The sequence below is a fragment of the Aulonocara stuartgranti genome (genome assembly GCF_965226115.1).
Source record: "Aulonocara stuartgranti genome assembly, chromosome: 14".
Taxonomy (NCBI): domain Eukaryota; kingdom Metazoa; phylum Chordata; class Actinopteri; order Cichliformes; family Cichlidae; genus Aulonocara; species Aulonocara stuartgranti.
The window spans coordinates 23,743,079-23,768,573 of NC_138950.1; the positions used below are offsets into that span (position 1 = coordinate 23,743,079).

The window sequence follows — 25,495 nt, forward strand, 5'->3', positions numbered from 1 at the left end:
AAACGTTTTAGACCTTTAGCCAAGACAGAAATATTTTTTCATATATATCACAATTATTTCTAAAACAGTAAGGAAGCATGGGCGGTGATTTTTGTTTTGATGATCATGTTAATAAAGTCACCAGAACAGCTTTTTGTCACTTAGAAAAATATGTGTCAAAAGTTAGAGCATTCTTTTCTCAGCCTGGCTCTTGGTCCATGGATTGCCGGCATATTTAGAATGAAGCAGAGTCAGTCATACATGGAAATTTGAACATATTACCCCAGTACTGAGGACATTTCATTGGCTCCCAGTTCAATAAAGAATTACCTTTAAAATCCTTTGATTAGTTCATAAAGGTCTCAGTGATTTGGCCCTTCAGTACATCTCTGAATGGTTCAGTGTATAAGCCTCTCTGGCCAGGTACATGTACAATTTTGCTTCATACCTGATATGGCTTCAACAAGAATCATAACATTTTATACTTTAGAGACTTTCTCCAGACTTCTGCTAAATTAGGTGCTGGGAAATATACAGCAGTATTCATCTGTTTCTTTTGACTAATAAGTGGGCTGGAGCCTATCTTAGCTATCATAGAGACCGAGGACAGGTCACCAGAGCCAATAGTCATTCAAACATAAGCACAATTAAATGTTTTTCAACAGCTATGGTAACTTTCCCTTTACACTTATACTCATTATTCATACTTGACTTATCTGTTTCGTTTTACATCACATTTAAATACGATGACCCTGAGAGAAAACCGAGGAGGGCTTGGCTTAAACGACCTCTAGAAGACTTTTTGAATATTAACGAGAATAGCAGTTGACTGAGGTAAGTCGTTATAATTTAGTCCAGACCCCAGTAATTGTCAGTTGTGTCCCTAGCTGGCACGCGGAAAGTCAGAAACCTTGCCCCTCGACATGTAAGTCACTGTTTTTCTTGCTGCTCTAAGCACGTTATTCCCCCCCCATGTACTCCCTGTCCTTCTGTCCGTCTCTCTCCCCATCTGTCTCCCCGATTGCTCTCCCTCTACGTGCCTCCCAGGCCTGCCTCCCCACCTCTCCTCTCTCGCTCCAGCCTTTTTTTTTCCCGCTTTCCTAATGAGAGCGTGCGTTACGCAGGCATTCAGAAAACCTCTGTTAATTACATGACAAGCATCTCGTTCTGGGACACTAATGAAGAGGGATAGCGAGCTGGAGACGCCACTGGAGTGGTGGTGGTTGTGAGGGTGGTGAGGGTCAGTGCTCACCACTGGGTGGGGTGTTTGAACATGCGTGTGTGAGTATGTGTGTGTTTGAGGGGTGTGGGGATGGGGATTTTGGCGCCAGGCCAGCAGCTTATCAACCAGTGAAAGTTGGACTGTGCATCTAGTCCTCTCCCTACATCTTCAGACTGCTTGCCTTTCATCTTACTCTACTCCCATCTTTTTTTTTTCTTTTAGTGTAGAACATCAGTGTTTTGATTTGTTTTTCCTAAGCACCATTACATTTACACTTATCAAAGAATGCATTAGCTTTGAACAGCTTTGACTATGACACACACAACTGCTTGATATCCTGATATCGCGAGCTGTGCTGGCCTTTTTTTGGGGGGGGGGGGGTGTAAAAGCCAAAATTCATAGTGTTAGCTTCAGCACGAATCAGTTTGTCATGGAATTAATTAAACAAAGTATTGACTGGCAAAAAAGCAAGAGCTACAGTTCGTGCACACACATAGCTTACTAATAAATCCACACACAGTGGAGTCAGAAGACCAGTGGGGAAAGAGAGCATGAGAGGGAGAGAGAGAGAAGACCTAGGCAGAAGTCCAGCGACTCAGCATGTGATTTGGAGGAACTTGCTCTGTCAAGAGGCACACTCGAACAGAAGATTGCTGTCCCGTACCATCCCTCGTGAAACGGTTGAGAAACACAAACCATCTGGAGGCTATAGTGCACACTCTCAACCCATCAAATATTGAGGATGTTTGTCTGATTTACAGAGCCTATTTAGAACTGTTTGGACAACTTGGCTGAAGGATTGGTGCCTTAATTAAAAATAATATCAAGAGCTAATATTGCCCCCGAGACCTTTGCCTCGCAGTCAACAGTGCAACAAAGACACGGTTCTGTGGCTGAAGATGAAAATCTGAGCCACAAGCACTTCTAAACGAGTATAGTCAGGCCCGAAACAAAGGCTTCTCCACATTTGTGATTTCACTGAGGTTACTGTCCCATGTGCCCCCCCCCCCCCCCCCCGCCCCCCTCCACCCCACCCCTTTTTCTGTCTGCTGATGCCAATAGCAACGTAGGCTGTTCTAGGCCCAAGTCCACCACAGTGATGGCATATTGATACTGTCATAAAACATTACATTCTTGCTTTATTCATTAGAACTGCGCTTTAATCTAAAAATATCATGGGCAGAGAATAAAACAGAGTTTTCAACAGCAGAAAGATTAGGCCTGCACTTCTCTCGCTGAGCACCACAACTCGGAAACGCTGAGGCCCAAAATAGATGTTCCTCTCATAAAGGGCTCCTTCTTTGTAGTCGACATACAGCAACAACATCTGCAGGGCAGTTTCTATGGGGGGAACAGATTCGGGCAGGCTATCAAAGAGAGGCGATCTCCTGTGAGAAGTGGTGGGTGGAGGACTTCCATATTCTCCCTCTCTCTCTGTCTCTCTCCTTCTTTTTTTGTTCTCCTCCCTCGCTCTTTTTATCTTGCGCTTCCAAAAAATCTGTAGCAATCAGGACGATGCTAATAAAAGACCATTAATATCACCTGTCAGTGCTATCTTTGGAAGATCCAAAACGAGAAAATGAGACAAAAGGATTCAGTCTGGAGCTGCTCAACAAGATGTGGGATACCAGTGGAGGACAAACGGCTGCAGCGCTTGAGCAGTGAGCTGACAGGAAACCATCAAGAAAACAAGAAGGATGATGAATATTCCTATGTATCGTAACTAAAAGGAAAAACGTAGTTTAAAGTGATGCTTGAGAACTGTGTAATTTCAGTATAAATATTAGCATATTTTATATAAGGGGTTGTGTTTCAATATGGGCTGTGCATAATGCTGTCATGACCTTAAGTTCACATGGTTTTAGATAAAATAAAAACAAGAAAAAAATGTATTAAATGTTGTTCTTCTGGTAAAAATAACCCAACATAAGTTTAATTCAGAGCTGATGCAGATGCAGTTCAAACCAAGAGAGTGATTGTAAAGGTCGTAAAATCCTGCAGGTTGTTTGACTGATGGTTTTCACCGACTGCGATGGCAAGCCGTTCACTATCTGTTTAATGTAAAACATGAGCAAAGCCAGCAGACGGGCTGAGGCTCTGAGCGGAAAAAGATGGCACCGTAATGGGGAGGTGAAAGGCAAGGGGCAAAGCGATGATAGTAGCTTCATGCAGAGCAGAAGTGTATCTGGGGCCTCGCCTTTGAACTGGTGAGCCGGCTAATTGAAACAGCATTGCCAGGGCATCGGCTGAAGATCTGGATCTCATTCACCCCCGCTTTTATTCAATTTGGTTTCATCACAGGGGCGCGTCTCGTGCTTTTTCTCTCCACATGGCAATAAGTCATACCCTCGCCTTTTGCCCTCGACGTGTTGCCCATCTGTGTCCCCTGGGGGCCCAGAGTGCTGAGGCCCTGAGAACGCCAAGGGATTCAGATGAGGTCTTGAGAAAGCCCCTTATGGTACTTTTTCACGCCTCTCACCTTGGACTTGACCCCCACCCCACATCCCCACAGCTCTTCACTCACTCATACACAGACACACACACCTCTTTACCCCCCAGACTTAAGATTTACTGGTAAGAGCAGTGGTTGTCAGGAGGTTTGGACCGTGCACTTTCTAATTCAAACAAATGCGGCACTGAGGTCACGCTATTATCATGGAGCCACAAGGTGTTTCAGATGCCTCGCAAGTGTTGAGTGCTGAGCTGATAGAGAGAGAGAAGAGGGGAGAAGAAGCAGTATGTGTGTGTGTGTGTGTGTGTGTGTGTGGGGGGGGGGGGGGGGTGCTGTTAGGGAGCAATGCTGTGGAAAGCTTGTGAGTTTTCAGCGTGGAAATAAGCAAACAAATGCAGCAATGAATAAGCAAATAGACAGATAACACTGCCCAATCTCGATTACTTATCACTATCCTCTATCAGAACATGTGGATGTAGATTTTGCCTTGTAGTGGGGGGCTTCTCATTTCGCAGAAGAGCAGTCAGTGTTCCTACCACTGCTTTAATCAGTGTCCTGCATGCACCGGCCGACGCTTGCAGTTAAAGGTTGGAGGATGATATGATGGTCAGTGATGTACAGTAAATAAATATGCAGGTGCTTTCTGCTAAGACAAACTGATCTAACAGCCACAGTTTCCTTTAAAAGGTAATTTCAGCCGATGCCAGATCTAAGAAGTCTGGGATACTGTGCCAGGTTACGATAATACAAGAATGTAAAATTGCTGCTTGACACACATGCTCAGACATCTGAGATCCTTGTTTTAAAGAGAGAGAGAGAGAGAAAATTGCATGTCAGACAAACAACGGTGTCAGAGGACAACATCACAGGAAAGTCAACAGTTGCAATGATAGTCAAAACCTTTGTTTTTTGCCTCCCTGCTGTTTCCTCCCTGTCATGACTCTGATGGAGGACGAGGAACAAACAAACCAAAAGAAAAAGGAAATAAACAAACCTAAATCTAATTTAGCTAAAAAAAATGACACTGTTATATTTACTGAAAGAGAATATAGATATTATAATCTTTTGAAACACAAGCTGACTGAAAATAGAGGAAAAGCTACACATGGCAGCACAGGTTCTCTACAAGTTTACACCTACTGTGGCTGCATGTGAACCACATGTGAAGTCCAAAGACTACATACAGAGGAAAAATTGGATTTGGAGAGGATCACCGTAGGACTGAGGGAGGGACTAAAAGTGTGCATATCATTTCTTCCTCCGTGGGATTCGCTGCGAGGCAGGTACAGCATCTCTGCAGTCCACCGCTCAGCTGTCACACTCAGCTGTCCAGCGCTCACAGGAAACTTTTAAACACCGCAGTCGGTAAGTGCAAAGTTGTTGTTTTTTTCTTCTTCTTTTCTTTCTGCATCTTCTTACAGGTCAGTGGTAGAATTAAGAAGACGCTGTTATTATCTGCGCTCGTCGCTCCTTTGATCCACGAGAGGGAAAGTGTTGGCTTTAAAGTTTTAGTTTTTTCCCGTCAGGAATTCTTCCGAATGCGTGACGCGTTGTTTCCGACCTGTTCCACCGTTACTTATTTTGCGCATAAAAAGTTGCCTTCACGTTTTTGTTTTATTTTATTTTCTCTGAACAAGAGAAACTTCAGGATTGCTAATTGCCTTCAATTAACGGGCTTTAAACTGATTTCTAACAGAGCTCCGAAATGTAGCTTCATATATAAATAGCATCTCTTCATATGACTAAATGTGGAGTTAGACCTATATGAATGTTTTATCTAGCAGTGATTTATTGATTTTTTTAATTGATTTTTTGCCTTTTTCTCAATAAATCAGAGAGACTTGAATGGCTAAAAGTAAGGCATGCGTTTGATTGACAGAAGTAATTATTCACTTTGTGCTATTTTTTTCTTTCTACGGGAATAAAAGCATTTGAATCTTTTTTTAAATTTATTTATTTATTTATTTTTGATATGCCGAACATCTGCAAGCATTGAGCGGCTGCACATCTTTCTGTCAGCAGCTGCCACAGACTAGAAATGCCAAATTGCTTAACATATGAATGTGACGAAGATGAGACCTGTATGAAACACAACACTGCCCATATCACAACCCACCTCTAATGCAGTCCTTCAGTTCACTTTTCAGTCTCTTTTGTTGGTGCTGCTTTGAGTAAACAATGTTAAGTGATAAGCAGAAGCGTGGAGGAGGGCGGCAAGGAGAGGAGGAGGAGGAAGGAGGGTGAAGGAGAAGAGGAGGAAGAAGCGAGGTAGATGAAAGGAGGAGGCAGACTGGTGTAATGGGAGGGAGGAAGATAGTGGAAGAAGTGGTGGAAATGTTCCTTAGTGGATGGATTTACATCAGCTGAAATTCATTTTTGTTGAGAACATACCAAGATTTTCTTAAAAAAATAACATCCTGTCAGACTTAAACCATGAAGTAGCGCAATGTGAGATGTTGATTGATTGACTACGTGTCAATAGAAATAAAGTAACGCAAATATATATTGTAAATCAAAAACAAATGTAAAAAATGGCATGAAAACAGGATGTTGTGTCCCTGGGCAAGACACTTTACCCTACTTGCCTACTGGTGTTGGCCAGAGGGGCCGATGGCGCGATATGGCAGCCTCGCTTCTGTCAGTCTGCCCCAGGGCAGCTGTGGCTACAACTGTAGCTTGCCTACACCAGTGTATGAATGTGAGAGTGAATGAATAGTGGTATTGTAAAGCGCTTTGGGTGCCTTGAAAAGCGCTATATAAATCCAATCCATTATTATTATTATTATTATTATTATTATTATTATTATTATTAAAAAAACAGCTCAAATTTCTATTTCCCTGTATTATCTTGTCTCCTTCTTGACCCCCTTCCCTCTCCCAGCTTTTCCTCTCTCACACACCTATGCATACATGCACATATACCACGGACCTGCACACACAAAGTGTAGACAGCGTGTGACGGATAGGCTGCCTCTCTCTGCCTGCACTGTTTGTACGTTGATCCCTTCAGCAGGCCCTGCTTCTCCTGTCCACAGTGTCCGTGATGAGTTACTACATGGATCCAGTTTCTTCCTACCCAGCCCTTCACCCCTGTGACCGTCTGGGCACACTGGTAAGACCTCCCTCGTAAATTATCTCTGTGTTAAGACTGCCTCGGCTACCTACCACACAGCCGTCCACGAGTGTGAGCGAATGAGCGTTTGTGTGTGTGTGCAAACTGCTCAGTGCAGGAATGTGTGCAGGAGCATTAGAGTGGTGTTCTTGTCAGTGTATTAGCAACTCTGGATTCCATCACCTTACAGGAGGATACTCTATTTCTTTTTCAGTTCACTCCACCAGGGTTTGCAGTAAAAGCGCCTGTATCTGTACATGCTGTTCCTCATGATTTCATCAAAAGTTAGGAAACAGAGCTGTTGAACAAGACAATTCTCTACACGGCTGTGAAATTGCCCTTTCGAGCTCCTCTGTGTTGCACAACAAGCCTGCACTGTGTACTTCTCTTTAGCAAGTAATATTGTAAATAATGAGACCTAGGCCTCCAGCCTTGGCACTAACCAATCAAACTGGAGTCAGGCAACCCCAGCAGACCAGCACTTTTCTCAGCTGAGCCACCCACACTGTGCTTTGCAGCAGTGTGTTTGCAAGAACCCTTAACACTTTCCAAATGGTAGTGCTGAATACAAAGTCAGAGACAGTTGCTGGGAACATTGGGATTCCTGTCAGGTGAGCATTTGAAGGGTGAAGGCCAGTGTGCTGCAAAATAAATGGCTCCATTTGTATGCAGAGCGCCAGCACATTAGGATAATAGACTGAGGTTACATGCAAATGGCAACCCCACCCCGTTCTAATACAAAACACAGAATGATGCCTCTCCCTGTTTCCTAATTGGCTCAGGTGGTGGGGCTTGCCTTTGAAATTGAGACTACTGTATACAAGGGCAGCTTGGTCAAAAGGTGAGCCCATGTCACCTCGGTAGCTTTATTCTCTTGAATTTACATAAATTATCAGCAAAAAGCAAAGGCTCTGATATTTTTTTCTCTCTTTAAGACAATATCTAAGTTCTATGTATTTCACAAAGGCAGTATTCAGAAAACAGCTGCAAAAAGAAAAAGAAAAACTCAAAGAATCACACAGCTTGTTGAAAATGAAATTGATACAAATGCAAATAGTTTCATTTGTAACCTTACCTTTTGTAATGCATTGAATTAATCCTTTTCTTTACATATCTTTTTCACGCAAATAATGAACACAATGAAAGAACCCCAGACATGAAGGATGGAGTGAACAGCAGCAGGTTGCAGGGGCTGTACCCAGAATCACTCATTACCTCCACAATGTACAAAGAAAACTCATTGTTTTACTCAAAAATGAGTTGCAAATTTAGATTTTGGATCTAAATTTGCAACTCACTTTTCTTGCACTCCAAGTTGTTTGCGTGGACATATGGATGTATGATTTCAGACACGGCTATTTTTGGAACTTTACATTTTGTCTTTGCAGAAAAGCAAAAGTGCAAAAAATTATAACCTGTTAACAACACATCATTTGTATTAAGTATATTAAGAACCCTTATAGACCACATTTCAAGTAACACAAAGGTATGTTTAATTAAATCTGCCTGGTTTGCTAGCAATAGACAAGGGCTTTCCTCTTAAAACCACTCGGTGGTAATTGAGTATGTGTTTGTGCGCATATGTTTGATTGTGACACAAATGTAGCGTCTTGTAACAGTGGGCGTTTCAGTTGTTTTTACATGTGCACTGTAAGATTTCTTCACCATATTGCAAAATATGTTGCAATATTCTAAAGTTATGCCTTTCTGTACATGGAATGGTCTAACTGGATTACTGGAGTGAGGCCAAACACAAAAATACATCTAACTGCGTCACATACATGCTATATAAGAATGCTGAAGTCCTATACACCAAAGACTATTCAGTTCTGCAACAACAGTAAGCATGTCATGCTCTGACTGATTAATAGGTATAATGTTTTGAAAAAAAATGTAATTTTCACACATTCCACTACACATAAACTCAATGTGCTTCACATAGATTATTAAAACAAACAGGATGCTGCTAATACTTATACTCAAAAATGGTGAGCATTGCAAGCCCCACATCCAAAATATATGAATTTTCATTTACAGTAGTCGACAGTAGTCGTCCCCCTGAGAAATTACTTGACCCTAAACTTCTATTAGATTTCCCAATACTTTAGTCCCTAAAATAACAGGTAGGCCATATAAAAGCATGCATTATAAAGGCAGGCTCCTCCAAATATAGGCTGACCCCGACATTTAAAGTTGTTCTACATGAGCTGAATGAGCTGAATATTATGGTGTCGATGGTATCTGCATTGGTATCTGCGACAGCCTGTCTACTCCATAAATCCTCCATGTGGCTCCCTTCTTCCCTATCTAACTTTCCCTCCTTTGCTGACTGACTTGATAGAAAATGCAAATCTCTCAAGAACCTTGTAAACTGGCCTCCTCGATTCTTTGGTCATGTTAGTCATCCATAAAACTAGATAGCTACTGATAAATGGTGCAGTGCTTAAACAGGAGCTGCTTATCAGATTGCCAGTCACTCTGTCTGCTGGGGCTGTCACTTACACATGTGACATAAATCATAGGATGCTGTAGTTATATCCAATTATATATCCAGTTATATAAGCCGTCATGTGCCTGTGAGAAAAACGCCAGTTTTAAAGAATGCTATTTCCTGATGTTTTTCATGAGTGGTCAAAGTTAGATTTTGATTTACTAAAAATGGCTATCTTCTTCGCCACTGTCTCTTGTTTCCTCAAAGAATTTTATATCTCTTTAGCCCTGCTGCCAAGTGCTGACTTTAGACTTCCCCCCCAGTGCAGCCTCTTACCGTAAGAGTCTTACGTGAACAGTTCTGCGATAAGCAGGATAAAACAACAGAGCAAAGATAAACTGAATGAGTCAAATTTAGCTGCAGGGGTTATCTGTATGTGAGTACAATGAAAAAATGTTTCCAAAATACAAGGTTACACTCTGGGACAAAGCCACCGGACAGCTATATTGATAAGCTCATACGTTAACATTTTTCATTGGTTAACACATCAAATTTAGCTGCATAATTATTCAATGGAAAGGCACACTAACCAACAGGCTTTTCCTCTTGTTCTTCAAGGGTTCAAGTGATTTTGGGTGATTTTAAACCCTGACCATATCTTTTATTCTAACACTCACACACTACAGAAGTTTTAAAAGGAGCATTTTCCACATACATCCTCATTAGCTATGCTATCTGAGCTCACTATAACCAAAATCCCAATTAGGAAGACTGTATAACTTAATGTTAGAGGCATAAACTAAGTCCATACCACATTTTGTGTTGCTAACTGATTTATTTAATGTTTATCAAATAAAAAGTCCCCATCCCTCGTTTGTGAAGTTTGGGTGATTTTTAAAAAGATTTCTTTTAAGAAAGAATGAGCAGTTGCATGCAGAGAATGCATGCAACTGCACATTCTGTTTGTCATCTTGTGGATAAATGATTACAAATTAAATTTTGTCTCCATTGTTCATTTTGTCTCCAGAGGCAGAGTGGAGGTGTGGCAATGGGCCCACAGACCCAGCACCCAGGTGTGGTTCACCCTCATCAGCAGTATTACCCATCACAGCCCCTTTACCCTCACGATATACCCCTGCAGGAGGTTCCGGACGGACGTGAAATGTGCCCTACAGGTAAGAAATCATCAGTCTGATGTCAAGTGTATGTAGTATTTATGAACTGATTCTCAACCAGGACCCATAATTTAACAATTTTTAATTGTGATAGCGTTTTGATCAAGTTAACCTTTTACAATCAAATGTTAATGTTCCTAATAGACCCTTAGTTGCTTGATAGAAACATTGTCATAGCTTGTATGAAACCACAAGATGCAGAAGTGGTAATCTGTCAGAAAATAGAGATTACAATTTGCCTCCTTTTTATTCCTTCTTGTATGTGATTCGGCACTACAACAACAAAGAGCAACCAAAAGAGTTTGTATGCTAAATGGATTCATCTCTTCGATCATGGCACACCAAATCTTGCTCATTTTGTTGTTATAACACAATAAAGCTATTTTAACACATGTATTGTCACCATGAATGTCAAACCCCGATGCCTGTTTCAGTCAGAGCTGACAGCCTTTAACTTATCATCTTCCAGGTACAGAATAGTGAAGGTAATTGTCTGGAAAATTCACACCAAGCTGAGTGGACATCTTGTGCTTAGCTGCCTGCATAGGCTCTATGAAGGAGGCATCAATGCTTAAATAAAACTGAGTATTTCCAGTTATGTGAAAAAAGTCCCTGCTGTATGCTAGATGGGGAAAAGGGGAGCTCAGGACAAGGGTCTAACCTGATTGTCATCTTCCCTAACCCGCAACCTAACCTTAAACCAAGCTTTCAAAAGTAAAATGTGATGATTTACACTGTGGACATGCGTTGCTCCTATTAATAGAGACCCCAAAGTGGAACAGATTTATGTTTCCACAACTTCAGTATTGCACACATTTAAGGACATGCACACACACACATGCACGCGTGCAGAGTCTCAACTTGGCCTGTTGTTCTGCGTCTGCTGCACGGGGGATGTTGGTGATGCTGACCCTGAGGGCAATGCCTTTACCAGATACCCTCATACCCCCCTCTCTTACGTTCTCTATCTTCCTCCCACTCTGTTTCTGGGGGCAAATGCTCTTCATTTTTCTTCTAACAGCCCTCTCTTTCTAGGTTTTTTTTTTTCGTTCATTGTTTTTCAAATTAGTTTTATTTTAAACTGGAACATTCCTCCCAGTGCATTTGCCTGCGTTTGACTCTGGCCTCTTCTACTTCTCAAAAGTGATTGATGCTGTTGGACTGGGACACACGCCACGGGAGTAAGATAGGGGTGCTGGGGGGCACAGGCTTTCTTCCGTCACCTCCCTGAGCTGGATGCAGGGGCAAGACAGGGGGCCAAAGGGCGGCCATCTTTTTCCCAAGCCTCTGGTTTGGTCTCTGGAGAGGTGGAGGGGGGCTAAGTGCTTGTGTGTGTGTGTGTGTGTGTTTGTGTGTGTGTGTGTGTGTGTGTGTGTGTGTGTGTGAGAGAGAGAGAGAGAGAGAGAGAGAGAGTATGTGTGTGTGTGTTTGTACGTGTGTGTGTGTGCATATGCTTGCATACGCCAGTACAAGAGGGAGTCAGGATTTGATGGGATTTGCTGATGTTTGTTACAGAGACACACTCTTTTGGAGCACTCACTTCATTCCTCCCAGCGCTAAACCATTGACATAAACATTGCTAAGTGGAAAAAAATGACCGAGTGCTGACCTTCTTTTTTTTTTTTTCTTTTCTCGTTCTCGTCTCCAAAATCCATGGAGACCGCAGGTCTCAGAGCATTTGAGCCACCTGGAGATGCGGTTAGAGTCATTTAGCTCTTAACAGCAATGTCATAAGAACTGCTTTGGTTTCTGTCCTACCACCATACGCTGTTATGAGTTGCCGTTAACCTCAAAAAGCTGCTCAATAATCTCTGACACAGTCTCCACACCCCGAGCCGTTGATTTGACTCATTTCTTTCAAACTGAAAAAAACAAAGAGAAACTTCTCTTAATAATTTCACATTTGCAAATTCTGAATACCCGCAAACGATTTGTGTAGACTTAGAAATACAGGTGCAAACAATTTTAAGTTTCTGGTGCTGTGCAAGCAGAGCTTTGGAGATTTCTCGTATTTGAACGCATACTTGTTCTTTTTCAGACCACTGAGGTTTTGCCAGTTTTAAATTCTGTTATTTTTTCACATCTGTAAACCCCCCTCTTTATGTATATTCATGTAACAAATCCATTGGCGCTATAAATATAAACACAAACATGTCATGTCTGTCTTGGATATTTGGGATGAAATATTTTGTGTGTCTTTTAAGGTGGTTAGAGCCTGATTTTGCAACTGAAGTCACTATTTTTCCCCTTGTGAATGGACTGGGTGTGTTTAAAATGAAACGTGTTACTGTGAGAAAGAAAAGATACAGAGCAGATGTGAGGCAGGGATTTAGGATGTTACATGCTTGGCCCTGAGCCCAATGTCACACACACTGCTTCCTGACAACAGCCATGACATGGTAATGTTTACACTAACCCAGCTCTACTCTATACTCTCCAACACTCACACCAAAGGATCTGTTGCAAACGCCCACTGAGGAAATTCACTTTATGTGCATGTGTGAGTTAAGTATGCGTGTGTGTGTGTGTGTGTGTGTGTGTGTGTGTGTGTGTGTGTGTGTGTGTGTGTGTGTGTGTGTGTGTGTGTGTGCTAATAAAAGAGTGAGGGTGCATTTCTGCACAATCTCACCAAAATCCAGGCACAGAAATCACACACATGCAAACACGCTCCACCAACATCCTGGAGTGATACACACTCGCGTATTCATTCATTAAATTCACACCCTGCACTCTTGTGTGTATTGTATTACAGCATCCTTCCATTCAGTGAAACAGGCACACACACACACATACAGGGAGGCGCACACACACATACATTCACTCCCAGGCTCTCCTGAGTTCACTGTACATTTAAACATGCACTCCCATTTAGTACACGCAGACACAGCTGTGATCTGGCACTCAGAGACCATTGGCCTGTGTTTTATATGATGTGATTTGACAGCTGGACAGTTGCAAGAGGAGGGGAATTGGGGGGGGGGGGGGTGGAGTACAATTTTAGGAGAGATTATGGATAGGGAAAAAGAGAAGTCACAGAAGTGGGACTGCAGTGGTGGGAGGAGAAGAGATGAGGGGAGGAGGATCTAAGATGTGGGGCCTTGAGTGGAGTTGGGGGGGGTTCGCCTCTGATGAGGGGCACGTCCTCACGGGCGAAGGCCCATTTTTTATTTTCTAAAAGTAAACAGGCAGCCTGCGGGGGTCTGGAGGGTTATGGGAAAGGAGGAAACATTGATACTAATCAGGCCAGCGCACACTTCCCCCTCTAACAATAAAACAAAACAAGAGTGGAAACACGGAAAAGCGGCAGACAACTGCGGGGGAATGGGCTACACAACTGTGCACATTTGAAGCGCATGGCATGGTGATAGAGCTAAAGCAAGAAATGCAAGTCAATAAAAATAGTGAAGAGTTCATCTGCTTCTACTACACTGCACATTTGTAGTTTTATTTTTAGATGTCTGAACCGTTTGAATGAGTTTCCACATTAGGCTTCTGAGACACGGTTTACAATAGAGCCACTCTGGAATCTCTATCCCATAATTCAAAGTTCTGCTTTGGTTAACTGAAATCTTGAAATTATTTTTTTGCTTCTTCTCCTTTGATGAGCCATTTTCTCCAATGCTTTTTAAAAATATCACTTGAGATCGTCAGAAATGCATTTTTCCCCTTTTCACCTACAGCTTTTGGCATTGTACCCTGATTGAAAAATGATTGCTTTCTTCTCTGTTAGTGTTGTAATTTTATTTATTTATTCTCTTTTTGGAAACGCTCTGCTTTTAAGTACCAATCATTTTTTAAACTTCCCTTTCCCAGAGTTCTACAGGCCATATTTCTAGGAAGTGTTCCTGTGGTAAGTTCCTCTTGATAGCGCAGTGACTAATTACAAACCACTTCAGTAGGAGAACATGCAGTTCTGAAAGACATGCAATCACTGACGGGGGTGATGATGCAACAGATGCCAGCTCACCAGGAAAGGTGGTGCTTTAATGAATCCTGTGATAGACCTCCCATTGTTTTAATGTTTATGTCGTGAGCATAGCAATATGCAGAGCTTTTAAAAACAATGAGCGTACTTTACCAGTAGCGGTAAAAGTGAATTCCTCTAACTGTATCCCGTAATTTGCGTTGGTTGTTGAGTCAAGTCCTCTTTGTAATAGTTAATGGTCAGTTGCTCACTTTAGCATTTTAATATAAACTGAATTTATACAACAATTAACCAAAGGAAAAAAAAAAGAATCCAACAACTGCTTGTTTCTTAACTGAGTGGATCATTCCTTTGGGCGTTGCTATTTACTATGATACACAACCTTCATTTTTCATATGAAACATAGAGTAACACTGATGTATGATCCCTTTAGCTGTGAGGACTAGCAGACTGCGAGACTGTGCTAATAATGGAGAGGAGGGAGGGAGGGAGAAGAACGCAAGACAAGTAAAGGGAGGTCTGGGAGGCAAAGAGACGCGGAGGGGGGTGGGGATAATTGAATTATCTGCACAATGGAGTGATGGGGGGCACGTGGTGCCGCTAATGGAGGAAGAGATGTCCTTTTTAGCGGAGCTAATTGTTCAGAAAAGAGCTGAGCCTTTGTTCAGGGAGGCCCTGCTACTTTCCCAGTGCACTTTACATCCACACAATTTAGCGGCGTGTGTGCACACACATATACACAAAAACACATGCACGCGCACAAACACATTCGGGAAGAAAAAGATTTTGGAATGCGAGGCATAAGAAAGAGATGTGCACAAGCACAGTAGACATCTATGAGCAGAGACAGACTCACACATACAGGGACACAGCACTCCTGTCCCAGCTAACCCTCTGATCTCAGCAGGAGTGCATCCAGCCTGTGGCACCTTCAGACAGCATCCACCACAGATAGAGCTGAGACTGAGCTGTTAGACAGAAGCCACAAGGACCCCACTGTTTTACTGTTTGACTGTCTGCCCTGTGTGTGTGTGTGCGTGTCCCATATGTGTGTGTGTGTGTGCTTGAGTGGCTGTAAATAAATGACTGACTGATTACATGCTAAATGGCTTCTATTCACGCAAATACCATACCCATCAGATCATAGACATTCTCTGGGACTTTGGGATTTTATCCCAGTCATCTTTTAAGGCTTCGCGTTTGTAAATGTGTGAGAATGCACACGCCAAACATCGAAAGCCTCAGAGCATCCAAGGCTCCTGCAACTACTGCGAGGGTGCCGCCATCAAAGACAAATATCACTTGACAGCTGTATGGATTGCTCTAAATCAAATAACCTTTCAGTTAACTCTGTGAAAAGTAGCAGGTGCAACGGTTACATCTGAGGATTATAGACAGGCAGAAAGCACAGATGTGCCAGTAAGAGACTGACAGCAAGCAGCAGCGAGGAGAGAGAGAGAAGGCTGTTTTTGCCCGGGGTGCTATACAGCAACACAAATGAGTGAAGGCAGCTAACTGTCAAAACCATGGAAACAGCATTTGCCAGGTGAAGAAAAAGAGACACTGCAACCAAAACTTGTTTGATCTAGGACATGTGTCCTGGGGGTACTGTACATGCATGAGACGATCGTTTCATGTTTATTGCTAAAAAGAAAATGACACAATTGTTTTAGCAGTTGCTTATGGAATTCAGATTGTTCAAAACTGTGTTATAATAAGCTTGTACGACTGATGATGAGAAGCTGATTGTTTAGCATTTAACCTTTCCTCATGTCAGAGTGCTGTTCGCCTTGCTTTTAAGGGTCATTGTACACCAGGCAATGGCCACTGCTCTGAGAAACAGCTCAACAATGTACTAACATAATATAAATATATTCAGATGCATAGTGGAGCCAAGAATTTCAAGAGCTTTTGTAATCACTTTTTAACAGGATTATTATTAAGATATTAGTTTACCAATTAGTATGCACGTTTCATCACTAAAATCAAATGAAATATTAACAAAATATGTAAATCAATAGAGATGGACAGGAACAAAGTGAAAATCATCCAGAGTGTCACCAGCCCAGATATTAGTCAGCAACACCATTAAACTCTAAATGGCTGTCCTTAGGCACAAAAGGACCCAGGCTGTCCTTTTAAGAGCAGATACAAGGGAGTTCATTAACAGAAGACAAAGAGGTTCAGTCAGAGCGTTTGAGAGACCGACGTGCTGACTGCTGGAGAGCTACTGTTTCTTCCTCCATTCTTCTCCTCCATCACCCCCTCTACTTTAAAGCCCCCCTCCCTCCCTGGTGAGGCAGCTTTTCTCACCGCAGAACCCACCAGCACTCCTCACAGATGAGGCTCCTATCAGGGCAATGAAACCCGATCCAGGGCTGCTAATGGAGTCGGTGAAGTACCACCAGTTGAAAAAAATCCATGCATGATCAATATCCCTGGCTCCCCAGCCTCCTCCCACATCGTCCCATTTAGACGTACAAGTGTACAAGACATGCAGATGTATCGTGTGGATGTGCATCATAGGATGTACCATTGATTCATTCTAACTAGGTTTCTTAAGATGGGGCTGGCTGTGGGATATGTGCTCTAAAGAAAATTATTTACATTTTAAATTTCTTACAAAACCTGGTTAAAAATGAATCATCTGTTATTACAGCTTCTGTTGCCATGGGAGGTGCTCCTTGATGGTAGTAGCTTGTGAAGAGTGGAGTCCTACTGTGGCAAAAAGCCCAGTCTTTCTTTTGTCTTTATTCTTTTTCAGCAGCAGAACAAATACATGATTCAATTTCCAGTGAGGCATGGTCATTGTTCCTGATTATTGGCAGATAAAAAAAAAAAAAAGCGAGCAGAAAACTAAAGAAAAAGCAGTTTGCATTTCCCAAACTAGATTTTCATTGACGGTCTCGGTAATGCAGATCGATTTAAACATCCAGACAACTAAACCTCGCATTACTTTTGTGCCTTATTTTTATTTTATTTTTATATCTTCATTTTCAATAAAGGTTAATAGGGCAACTGTTTGTAAAGACAAACTTTGTTATGACTGTGCTGCAGCAGCATAAAGAACACAGACGTGGCTGACTTTTATTGATCTCTGCAACCTGAACAGGAAATACTCTGAGGTGTTTATGAGGGTGAGTTACAAGTTATGAGGATGCCTGGACCCACAGAATATATAGGACAGAGACAGTCCAGGTTCTTTTAGCTCTTAGTAACTTCATCTCAGCTATATAGCTTATTTGTTTTGAGATTTTAGTAGAAATACTATTTCCACACATTAATAACTCTGATTTAATAACTCAGACTCTGATTTATAGATCAACATTAATTCATTCCTAATGGTTTGGCATGCTAAATTAGGTGATAAAGACGTTTTTTTCCGTTAGTCTCTCTTAAAAATATGTGTATACATATTTAAAATGTTCATCATCAAATCACCAGCGTGTTTCTCAACATCAAGAGCAAGGCGCCGAGTGCGTACGATGACGTATGTAGGCTGCTCGGGGTCACAGGTAACAGCTTTCACATGAGCTGGTGTGTGTGTGTGTGTGTGTGTGTGTGTGTGTGTGGGGGGGGGGGGGGGTGTCTAGAGGGAAGAGGTGGGTGTGGGGTGGGGGGTGGGGGTGGGGGGGTCCTTGTAATTGAATTGTGAATCAGCTAGCAAGTTATTCCCAGTCACCGCCCCCTTCTCTGTCGTCGCACTCTGGTTCTTCACAAATGCAACGCCCATAGCCACAGATACAGAGGAGGGAGTAAGTGAGTGAGTGTGTGAGTGAGTGAGTAAGAAAGAACGAGGAAAAGAGGGAGTGTGTGTACCGGAGAGGGAGAAAGATAAGTTAGGAGTAAAAGAATCTGAATCGTTTCTTTCTTTTCCATTTCTTTTTTTTAGTGTGAGAGGAGAATATTATATATATATATAAATATATATTTTTTTACAAAATCAAGAACTGATCGGGACGCCAGAGGAGGAGGAGAAGATTTTTTTTTTCCTTTGAAATATATTGCGCTTTTGGAGGTGTTAGAATTAAAGAGGGAGGCGGCGTTATTAATTCACGCTGATCTGATGATCATGACGGCAGCTGTCGATATGAAACCGACGTTAACAATCATAAAGGCTGAAAAAATGGACGGTGAGTAATCTCAACTCTTCTGAGCGCTTTGACAGCTAACACGAGACTTACTGTACATTACTCCTCAATGTTTCTTTGTAACACAAGCGGCTGTCTCCGGATTACGCTCACAGTAAAGCACGCTGCTAATTCTCGAGAACAAGTAGATGAGCTGAGAGAGGGACATAACGTCCTGAACGCATTTCTTTGATGAAGGCGCTGCTGGTTGCTCAATATTGGACTCTACAGGCAAGACTTGAGAAAGATGAAATCATGCCTGAGGGTCTAGAGTCTTGCAATAGACTGTACTGTATGCATACATGCATGCGTGCGTGTGTGTGTGCTCCGTATTGCTAGAAATCCGGCTCTGACAGGTGTGACTGTTTCAGATGTGATGATGTGCTAATATGAAAAAAAAGTTAGGACACTGGACTTTTTACATTTATGATCAGTCATCACAAAGCATGCTGCTTTGCATAGCATTGGCAATTTTTACTAGTACATGCAAACAGCAGTGTGACTTTTACTGTTTATGCATGTGTGTAGCTGCCACTTTAAGACACGCTGTATGTTTTATGACAGTTCTCTGATGATCTCAAGCATGAACAGCTATCCGAGTTAAGTTTTGCCACATTTCCTCTTTTTGTACAGATGGTAACCCTATCTCTCTAATCCTGCTTTGATCTCACCTAACACTGACCCATATATTCCATGCCATGCTGGAGAAATCCAAGGCATATTGCCCAGCCGGCATGGGAGACAGGCAGTGGTGCCTAATAACCCCCTCCCCTCCCCTCACCCACCAACCAAACTGCCTCCTCTTTCTCCCTTTCTTCTCTGCCTCCCTCCCCACCACCTCCTCCTTTAGTGGCTGAAACTGACTTTCCAGAAATCAGGAGAGGCAGGCTGAGGTGATGAATCTGCAGTGCTGAGGCTTGCCTCTCTCTTAACTCCACTGCCCAGAACCCTTTGGATCACTCCAGGGGTAGTCCAGGGCGCAGGCAGGGGAGGCCGCAACTGTAAGCTGTTTTCGTGTTGGGGTTTAAACCTTTGCGTGGTTTCACTTCTCTCTTTATCTTTTTTTTTCATAGCATATGGTGGCACGTTTGCAGGATTTGCATTCAGCAGCTTTTTACATTAACCAATCCCCCTGTGCTTTTGCAGTTCAGGTGCAGAGAACCTATTAGCAGAGTAGCAAGCAGCAGTGATGCATCATGGAAATCTGATACTAATTGCTAGTGCTGACCCACTAAGGGGCTGTGACTCACCACATTAACCGCCTTCTCCCTGCTGTCAATACCTGCAGAGCATAGATTCATACATGCACATCACACAAAAGTCGCAAATTCTGCTGACAGCTGCAGAATTGTTGCCAAAGCGTAGCACAATCTTGCAAAAGCATTTCGCAACTCTCGCTCCTACTTACGCTAAGTTGGGTGCACTCAGGTCAAGCCAAGCCTGCCAAGGAGCAGTTCACAACTTCACACAAACACATCCTTTCTTCACCTCCCTCTCGCATGCATACACGCACACACTCACGCACACTGTTCTTGTTTACTTCTTGGTGTTACCATAGTCGCAAGATAGATGTACTACCAATGGCCAAGGCTGTTCTTCAGCCTGATAAGAAATAACAAATTTAAAGGCATGACCAAGTTGCACTTGCCCTTTGCTTACAGCTTACTGAAAGAAAGTAGTCCACACAGGTCAAGTTCTTGGACTGTTACTGTGAGAAGCACCTCTGCAGCAAGTGGTGATGGCAGCTCAGCTTTAGCCCCGTCAGGTCTATGGCATTGTTTTGAATAACACCTGCAGTCACACACTGCACATGCATGCACACCCTGCTAACAGTCTTAAGTGGTTTCTAGCCCACCTTGCTCTTTTGTTTGTTTTCTTTTTTTGACGGAAGTGACAGCAGAGGTAACTCTTTAAAAGTCATTCGCGCAGAGGTAAGCCCAAAATAACACTGCTTACTTCACTGTTATGGGATTCACTTCGAAGCACCCCAAGCTTACTTTGTTGTGACCCAGCCGGTGGGGTTGTTGTTGCTGAAAGCACTCTCTAGCCACGAGGAAACTTCTACAGAGACTAATTTGAAAGATAGTGTAGAACATTACCTCACCAGGCGCATTGTAGTACATTTGAGAAACATTTATTATGGCTGCCCAGTGATGGATTTAATATTCAACAGAGTTAATTATTTACAATACAGTTTTTAGACCTGAATGAGCAGTCCCTTGTTTGTTTATGTCTCTGCCAGGCCTGAAGGTCGAGGTTCAGTGAAAGACAGGAATGTTTTGTGAATATGCCCTGCTGGGTGGTATGCATAGAAGCATAGAAATAGCTTTGGCAAGGTTCAGGTTTATCTGATCAAAAATGCTGCACTTTGTTGTAACTGGCAGTTCTGACGTTTCTTCCGAGAGACCTTATATGGCATCCAAATCCACACTTTAAAAAAGGCAGCAGATGCACAAGCACATACAGGCCATGGCAAAAACAGTAGACTCATAGAAGGACTTCACCTACTTTCTCTTTCATGGTTCCTCTCATGTTGGTGCACTGTGGAGAGGAGTAGTAGCTTGAGTCAGGAATGAGGGAGTTACATAAGTTTTTTTTTCTTTCTTTCTTTAGTGCGTTTGTGACAGCACTGCTTGAGTAGCACAGTGTAATATATGCCAGTGTTTGAGTGTGCGTGGCTGGCTAGCAGCTGTGCAAACACTGTTTGGGTGATCTGTGCTTCTCTTGATGTGGTCTGTCAATGAACTGGGCCAAACAGAGCAAACGGGTCAGTTTTTCTTCTGATGTCTGGCGTGTCGAACTATCTAGTTTGTGAGATCAAAACTTTAGTCCAGCCTCACCTACTTAACATGAGGTTTCATTTGAATGGGATTCGACTGTCCCTAGAGGGCAACAGATATCAGTTTGCTCAATGGGACTCCCTGTGACAATTTGGCTTTCACAATGACTCTTTCTTTCTTTCTTTCTTTCTTTCTTTCTTTCTTTCTTTCTTTCTTTCTTTCTTTCTTTCTTTCTTTTCAGTGTTGCACAGTGGTGCCACTTTGTTTCATTAAATGGGTTATTCCCGCATCCAGTCAGCCAACCATTCACTGGTTCCTACATCTGTTGCGTTGCCCATAGAAACATAAAACCGTTATGGTGCGTGGGTCTTTCTTGATGCTTCCCTCGTGACTACACACCTTAATATTTGCTTATAAAGCTTAGTCATAAAAAAGGCGTGCTAGCTCCACAGACAGCAGTCGACTAAATAATAAGCATATGGTGAGTAAGGGGTTGAGGAGCTACCAAGGTGTGGCCAATGAGGCTACAGTAAATGGCTATAAAAGCAAAAGAGATCACAAAGGCTAGAATGCCTTTCTCGCAGCTTCTGATTTTATTTGCATTACATAAAAACACCGACAACCAAAGCAAAGGAGAGAGGAACAGAAAGCATTAAAAAGCATTTTTTGTTACTCTTTTCAGTCATTCACCCACCCACTGACTCAATTCCTCCACTAGCATTCTTCCCCCCTCCTTTCCCTTTCTCCCTCTGTTTCAATGTCTTTCTGTTGGCCACATGAGTTTCTCTCATGCCCTTGATGTGGTATATACTGTAGTGAGTTCCCGGTGAATGCACTTTGTCCCATCCCCAGTCATTCCTAGTTTGTAATCCCTGAGTCATGGGACTAGACGCCTGCTACACCACACGCCACTGGCTATGCGCCGGTGTTGATTAGCTTACAGCTATCACAGTCCTCTGCCCCTCATTACTAGTATGACGGGGAACCCTGACTAGCTTTTCACTGTCCAGAAAGGCCTTCAACAACTGCCCACGGATCTCTACATTGTCGTGAAAATCTTTTTTTTCACAGAGTTTCTGTTTTATATTTCCACATTTAGTAGCTGTGTTTCCTATAATAAAATGGAAACTTGGCCGGTTTAGGAACACGCCTGCTTTGGGGATCAGTCCACTGTCTTTAAAGGTAGTCGGTTTGTTTCAGTGCAGATGTTCGGCTGTCCACAACGAAGTCGGATAACTTATTTTGCTCGGCGTGTGCTCTACATTGTGCTCACTTTCTTCTCTTTTGTCTATGCTTGCTTCACAACACCTGTTTTCGGAGTTGGTGTGCATAGCATGCTGCTTTTGTAATCAGGTGAGCAAATGGGGCACAGCCACCGAGTGTGCCCATATCAGACCCACAGCGTCAGATGTATGTAGATCGACCAGCCCGCCAAAGCAACAGATGACAGAGAGGGGTGGTGTTTGCTTGGCGTTTAAGTATGATTCTGCGATGCCTGTAATGAGCGACACAGTCAAATGGAAGACATATGTCCAGAGTGTGTGTTTTATGGGCTGTGTTAGTTAGAGTACTTTTTTTTGTATTAAACATTTCATCACTGTTATTTTGTCGTAGAAATTGGGAGTGTAGACCATTGTTATTTTTGCTTCACGTAAGTTCTTATTGCAGACACTTCTTTGTTGCTCTGCAACGTGTATTTGTTTTATGTGTGGTTTCAAGGTAACTGTGACCACATTTTGAATCACCAGCAGGAATTTTACAAGATCTGGTCATTGCTTTAATCATGACCGGTCACATTGTCAAATGAAGCAGCACGATATCCCCGTACGTCCAGTCATCCTTTGACTAAATGAGTCACACCCTGTCTATGTATGCTTGTCTATGTGAGTGTGTGTTTAAGAGAGAGAACTAAAGAGAGTGAGATAAGATATTTCGAGCACCAGTTTACACAACTGCAACGTTAGTCTCATGTTTTTTGAAATCACTTCCATCTCGTATTGCAAAACCCTGAGTTGTAACTTTCCAGCTATCAAAATCCTAGTTTAAATCTTTCAATCAGTACAGTCAGCCAAACCTGAGAAGTTTCACAGCATCGTGAAAAGCGTGCATATCTTTATAAAAAAGATAAAGGAAGAAAGATGTGGCCAGATGTTTTACGCTCCTATTAGCTGTGGAGCTGACACGGAGCCCAAAATAGAAGAGCGATTCATCTTCTTGAGCTGAGACCATTTTGCCACTCAGACCGCGAGTCATTTTTGGTCGCATTAGAGGAAAACAAGAAAGCTGTGAGAAGCACATTGGCGATTGTAAAACAGAGGTGGAATGCGAGGCATGCAACATGAAAACATGGCGGTCTTGGGAGAATTTATTTATGAAGTATCCATCTGCCGCCCAAAGTTCGCCGTCTAACAAGCAACAGTCTTTTTATATGTGTATATGTATGATGTCTAATTGGACCCAACCGTTACAAGCATACATGTTGCAAACCGTAAGCATGGTTGTGTTGCAGACGGCTCCATCCAAGTGTGTGAACGTGCATCTTTATACTGTCCCACATGAATCGTGCGTGTATCAGGAACCCGATTGCAGAATGTATCAATTTGGACTAAAAATGGGGCAGGCACCATGTTTTGTGGAAAAAATGCAACACAGAAAGTAAACTGTTTGTCAGATATGTCGTGTGTTTGGTTTAACGCCTAAACAGTTCCTCCAGAGCATCCCATGTCTGTTTATAACAGCAATGGAGCCTGGACATGGCTAGGCTAGCGCCACCTGCACTCTGGACTGTAGCACTTCCCTGTCAACCCCCCCCCCCCCCCCCCTTTTTTTTTTTTTTTCTCCACTATGCACTGATGCATAAAACAAGATGAACTGATCTTATTGGACTAAGTAAGTAAAAACAGACCTTTTCACACTGTTAAAGACAGACCAGTGCAGCTTTTAGCCAGTTAAAGTTGCAGCAAGGAGCCAAATCCTGCTGAAAGCTCTTTATTTTTTTTATTTTTTATTTTTCTAGGACAGAATTTCTAACAAGCTTTTAGCAAAAAAAAAGAAAAAAGAAAAATAATGTTAAGTGTCTCTTGGTGATGGCGTGGATCAAAGTGAATGTCATATCAAGCACCGAGGCCATAGCATAAACAGTAGCGTTAATGCACTTTCACATCATGGGCTAATATGATTTCAGAGAAGGAGGGAGTGGAGGAAAGAAAGACAGAAAGGCAGCTATGGGGTATTAGTCTGACTTATTGTCTGCTTCAGTAGCCAGTGTGTCTGTGGTGGTGATGATCCTGGGCAACTCTATTTTCATGGCCAAAGACAGATGTCAGCAATACTAGGCTTGTCCCGTACAGCAGCTTTACACCACCACAGGCTTGTGTTTCAGGAGGGCAGCCAGAAGGCAGTGGTGAAGATCTAAGAATAAAACTAGTTATTCAGCACTGCTGCCTGTGATGGTGGGATTGTACTGGTTTGCGCGTGGGAGGACTTCAGCCTGACGTTGTCCTGCTTCGAAGCATGCTAAGGTCTGCTGCCGGTCTGGCCGGCTTCATCGCCTTGCATACACTTCAATTCCTGGTTTCTTGGCATTGAGATGGAAATTTAAACAGTCTGGCTGACTGAACAAGCAGCCCTCTTAAAACCAGACCGCCACCCCGTTCTTCTCCTTTTGCTCCACTGCAGCCTTCAGTCACCACTTTATCACTCTGTGGTGCTGAATGGGTCCCCTTCATACCAGCCGAGTTTATGACCCTGCTTTTGCAGACTGGGGGTCTAGATATGTATCTCCATCAAAGGCGTTCTCACATACTCCTGTCACCTCTGGTCAGCTGTGGGCTGGTCTGCCTTGAAGAACTAATTATAAGCTCTTAACTATTAACCAGGAGCTCCTGTTTTTTTTCCTCACAGCTTGCCGTAATCCTGTTTAATATGTACGTGTGTGCATGTAGGGATAATCAAGAAGGGTATAAGCCCATAGTGGTTATTATGAAATGTTTTAACCCGAACCCGAACCCTCAATTCACCTCACCTCCCACAGGAAGTGGCAACTCAGCCACAGGAAATGGACTTATGCAGATCTTTATAAAGACGTCCCCCCCCAATGTGCTAAGATGTGCGAATAGCGGGATACCCAAATTGCCACAATCTGATATAAATAAACGGCTATGCAGTCCTAAGTACTGGCTCCTTGCTATTGACAAAGGCTATCAAAAGCCCAGCTTTGATTTACCCTTTCAGATCTTGTCCTTATTTTTTTATTCACAGTCCGATCTTGCTTCCTCACACCAACACAC

The 25,495-nt window shown here is 42.7% G+C and overlaps 1 protein-coding gene across 3 annotated transcripts in view; it reads left to right on the forward strand.

The window, feature by feature from the left end:
• The first annotated feature begins 4,943 nt into the window (after nt 1-4,943).
• ets1 (v-ets avian erythroblastosis virus E26 oncogene homolog 1) overlaps nt 4,944-25,495 on the forward strand; it is a 35,255-nt gene continuing 14,703 nt past the window's right edge. For 2 of the 3 annotated variants that reach the window (XM_082503684.1, XM_082503685.1), the window contains exons 1-3: nt 4,944-5,018; nt 6,689-6,765; nt 10,224-10,371. In XM_082503684.1, coding sequence (XP_082359810.1) covers nt 6,697-6,765; nt 10,224-10,371 — 217 coding nt within the window. In that variant the 5' untranslated portion in view covers nt 4,944-5,018; nt 6,689-6,696. Of the gene's footprint in view, nt 5,019-6,688; nt 6,766-10,223; nt 10,372-18,024; nt 18,430-25,495 lie in introns of those variants that run through there. The other variant, XM_082503686.1, reaches the window with a different exon arrangement.